The following is a 3,546-nucleotide window of genomic DNA, read 5'->3' as shown; positions in this document are numbered from 1 at the left end:
CCCCGGCGAGCTGGGCACAGCCGGGGGGATGCTGCTGGACCTGGCCGTCAAGCGCCCCATGGTCAGGTCAAAAATCAAGGTAAACGCCTGCACCACAACCATCTTTTCTCTGGCAATGGCGTGACCCCAGTTCAAGGTCAAGGCCTGGCTGCTGCCCAGGGACACCAGGTGACAACTGTCCCTTGGGCTCTCTTTGTGAGTGGCGACAACACCTGTCCCGCACACCGAGATGGAGGCCTGCGAGAACAGCCGGCCGTAGGATGGCAGCAGCAGGGCAAGCCTCCTAAGAGATGTGCCATAATCTTCCAGTGCCCTTTGCCTTCTCTTATCCTTACCTGGGACGTGCTGCCCCTGACCTGCTTGGCTTGGCTCCCGCAGGAGCTCTGAATCCAGCCAGGAAGGACCAGCCCTGGCAGCTAGGAGTCATGCCCCATGGTGCGTGGGTGGATCTTGTTCCTTAGCGTGGGGCCTCCTTAAAAGCTGCCTTCTAGGTTGTACTCAAGCCTTCACCAAGAGGGGCTGGGTGAATCTTCACGCTGCCCCCTCACACCTTGACCTATCAAGAAAGCAGCTGAAGGTTCTCCTCCATAGCTGTGAAAGACCATTGCCACCTTGAGGTCGACCTGCAGGCTTGGGTGAAATGAAGCAATCATCTGTTCCCTGAGTTTGCTGAAGAGCCTCTCTTCCTGCAAGGGCAGGAGCCCTGGCTGTCTGGGTGTTCTTGGGCAGAACCAGCAGAGCAGAGCAGTGATTTCCCTCCCAAGGCTGAGAAGGCAAATTGCTCACGGCGCCTCAGGTCCTCGTGGTACCTAAGAACTCAACACCGAGCTCCCAAACAGCGCCGTCTCTCTCTGAACGTCCAGGGTCCCCTCAGCAGAGTTGGAGCCAGGCCACCCCAGTGCTAGGCAGGAGGAGATGTGTTTACCACTGGTAGTTATCACCTCGTTAAACCCTGGCTGCTGCTTTGCTGGATGGAGCTGTAAAAATTACCATTGTCTGTGCCGGGCTGACAGCCTTTCAGTCACCGTGTTCTTAAGTCTCATGATTAGGTTTCGCCCCGGTTATATGCAGCTGCTTGAGGTGGAGTCATAGCCCTGTTGCCCAACAGATTCTTCCCAGATGGCTCCCCCTCCAGTTTCACAGCTCGTGGTTTCACAGCTGCCGTTTTCTTTAATCTTTCTTTACAATTTCGAGTAGCGTTGCTTCGGTAGTAAGCAAAGGAGGAGGACCGGGAAAAATAACTGGCTCTTCAGGAAAAAGAAACCCCAGATGTATTCCCGTCTTTGTGAAGAGCCTGCCCTCCCACTGTTTGACTTTAACCTACTTTGTATAATTTAACCTGGGCTATTAATGTCTGTCACAGCAAAACCTCTTTTCAGCAGAGCTGAGTTTTTTCAGCTGATGGATGTGTGCCCGTGGTCCTGTCTGCTCTGCTGGCTTTCCCTCATCCCGGGCGTCTAACAGTGTCCGTGTGTTCTACCAGGAATAATTAAACCAGCAGTGCAGTATTTACATTTTCCAGACATTCCTCTGAGGAGCGATCTTCCCAGGAGCTGAATCATCAGCGTCTTCTTTAGTTATGTCATGGTGTTGGCAAAATGCTTTCGGTGCTAGGAGCAGGAATCAGGAGGTTACCCCCCAATGTCACCCTGCTGTTAATTAACGAGCCGGGGACACCAACGGGGGGGGGGGAGATTAGGGCCATTGTTTCAGTCTCTGCTGAGTCAGCACAACGTGCCTTGGGCTTATCTCTCCAAAACCACCTTTTTATCACTGCTGGCTGGTTTTTGAGGGACCCGGAGCAGTTGGAGGCGTGACTAGTGAAGGCGCTGCGTAACACAACTCTCTCACACCAGAGAGGACTTCCCTTCTCCATTCAGGATACCAGCTGAGTGCAGGAGCAAACACACGAGTTGTCCCACAGAAAGGTGCTCATAGCCGAAGCCCTCATGTTCATGGATGTAGCCAGACGAGGGTTGCTGCCTCTGGAAGGAATGCATTACACAGAATTTGTTTTAATCCCTGAATCCAAGCTGGCCAGAGATGCCTCAGTCCCAAACGGTTCACGTTGAGTCCCCCACTTGATAGCAAGGAAAGCGTGAAGGTTTCACCCCGCAGTGAAGCATTCAGCCCGAATGCTTTCACTTTTCGTTTCTAACAGATCCCAATATTTCTTTTAATGCCACAATAAGTCCTGCTTATTTCGCTTTATTTCTTCTGTTGGTGCTCTGTTGTTCATCCCAATGCTCACGCAGTCCTCTCCCACTCCTCAGTTCACCACGGGCACCTGTAACGATGCTGCCCTGCATAGCTGCGAGCTGTGTGGAAAAGGCTTTCGCCTGCAGAGGATGCTCAACCGTCACATCAAGTGCCACAGCCAGGTGAAGAGACACTTGTGCACCTTCTGTGGAAAAGGCTTCAACGACACCTTTGATCTGAAAAGGCATGTCCGGACCCACACTGGTGAGAATGCGTTCCCTGGGGACCCGTGGGAGGCTCCGGGGAGAAGGGGTGGGATGGAACAAGGACAAGGAGAGGGTGAGGGTAACCTGGCAAGACCATAACACAAAGCCCTGGTTAACAACATTTGCCAAAAATAGTGGCAATGCAGTGGAGGATGGAGTGGAGGATGCAGTGGAGAAAAGGGGAATATGTGAGCATGGACGGGGAAAAGTCCTGGGAATGATGAACTCTGAGAACTAATGAAATCCGTGTGAAGCAGTGAGGGTTGCAGGACCTGCCATCCACGCCTCGTGTAGGCACAGCAGCCCTGTGCTGCCATGCCTGGGGCATCGAAGCTGGGATAACCCACCAGGATAACCCCCCGGGATAGCAAATCACTGCACGTTATCAGTGTGCAGAGATGAGTGGAGGCAGGAGCTCGATGAAAATGCTTTGCCCTCTAGAGGCAACGAGCAGCAGTTTCCTGGGCTTTTTGCTGTTGAGAGCCTTCCCAGCTGATCGTTGGCAGGATGGGATCATGGCTAGATTTTGGCACCGTCTGGAGAGACCAGGGTGTGGTTCATGCTGTGCCTCCCCCAGGCTGGAGGGATGTGCTGTCTGTGGCCACTCTGCAGTGGGGTCAGTTCCTGAGTCCATCCCAAATAGCAGTGCTTGTATTTCTGTTGCCTCAAATCCAGCTCACTGTTCCTAGAAGTTCTTACCTCAGCCTGGAGCAGGGAGAAGGCTGCCAGATTGATTGGCTTTTTTTTCTTGGTGGAAGCAGTGGCTTAAATAAACATCAACCCCATGCTCACTGAGGGCAATGCTGGCTGTTCCAAGCAGGCTTTGATTTCGCACTGTTGGGCACCCAGAAGGTGCATCCACCACATCTCACAGGCACATCCCATCTTTCCAGATGTGTGGTCACCCAGTGGGAGCTGGAGACTATTTGGGCTTGCTCTGCAGAGCCCCTTTGTTGGTTTAGGCCCCATTAACCAGGTGAACTGCTAGAGGTGACACAGGGATGTTGGTAGGCAGCAGCTGTTTCTAACTAGTAGAGTGCCCAAAACCAATGACACCCATTTGGATGGGAAGGCATTGGCT

The 3,546-nt window shown here is 53.0% G+C and overlaps 1 protein-coding gene across 1 annotated transcript in view; it reads left to right on the top strand.

Annotated features, from left to right (window-relative positions):
• Positions 1–6: 6 nt before the first annotated feature.
• Positions 7–3,546, top strand: part of OVOL2 (ovo like zinc finger 2) — a 6,809-nt gene continuing 3,269 nt past the window's right edge. Inside the window, exons 1-2 of the mRNA XM_008630358.2 lie at positions 7–79; positions 2,274–2,463. Of these exons, the coding sequence (XP_008628580.1) occupies positions 29–79; positions 2,274–2,463 (241 nt within the window). The 5' untranslated portion in view covers positions 7–28. The remainder of the gene's footprint in view (positions 80–2,273; positions 2,464–3,546) is intronic.

This window comes from Corvus brachyrhynchos, unplaced genomic scaffold (assembly GCF_000691975.1).
Source record: "Corvus brachyrhynchos isolate BGI_N302 unplaced genomic scaffold, ASM69197v1 scaffold101, whole genome shotgun sequence".
Lineage (NCBI taxonomy): Eukaryota > Metazoa > Chordata > Aves > Passeriformes > Corvidae > Corvus > Corvus brachyrhynchos.
The sequence above is the reverse complement of the archived record's forward strand: the minus strand, read 5'-3'. Positions and strand labels throughout refer to the sequence as shown.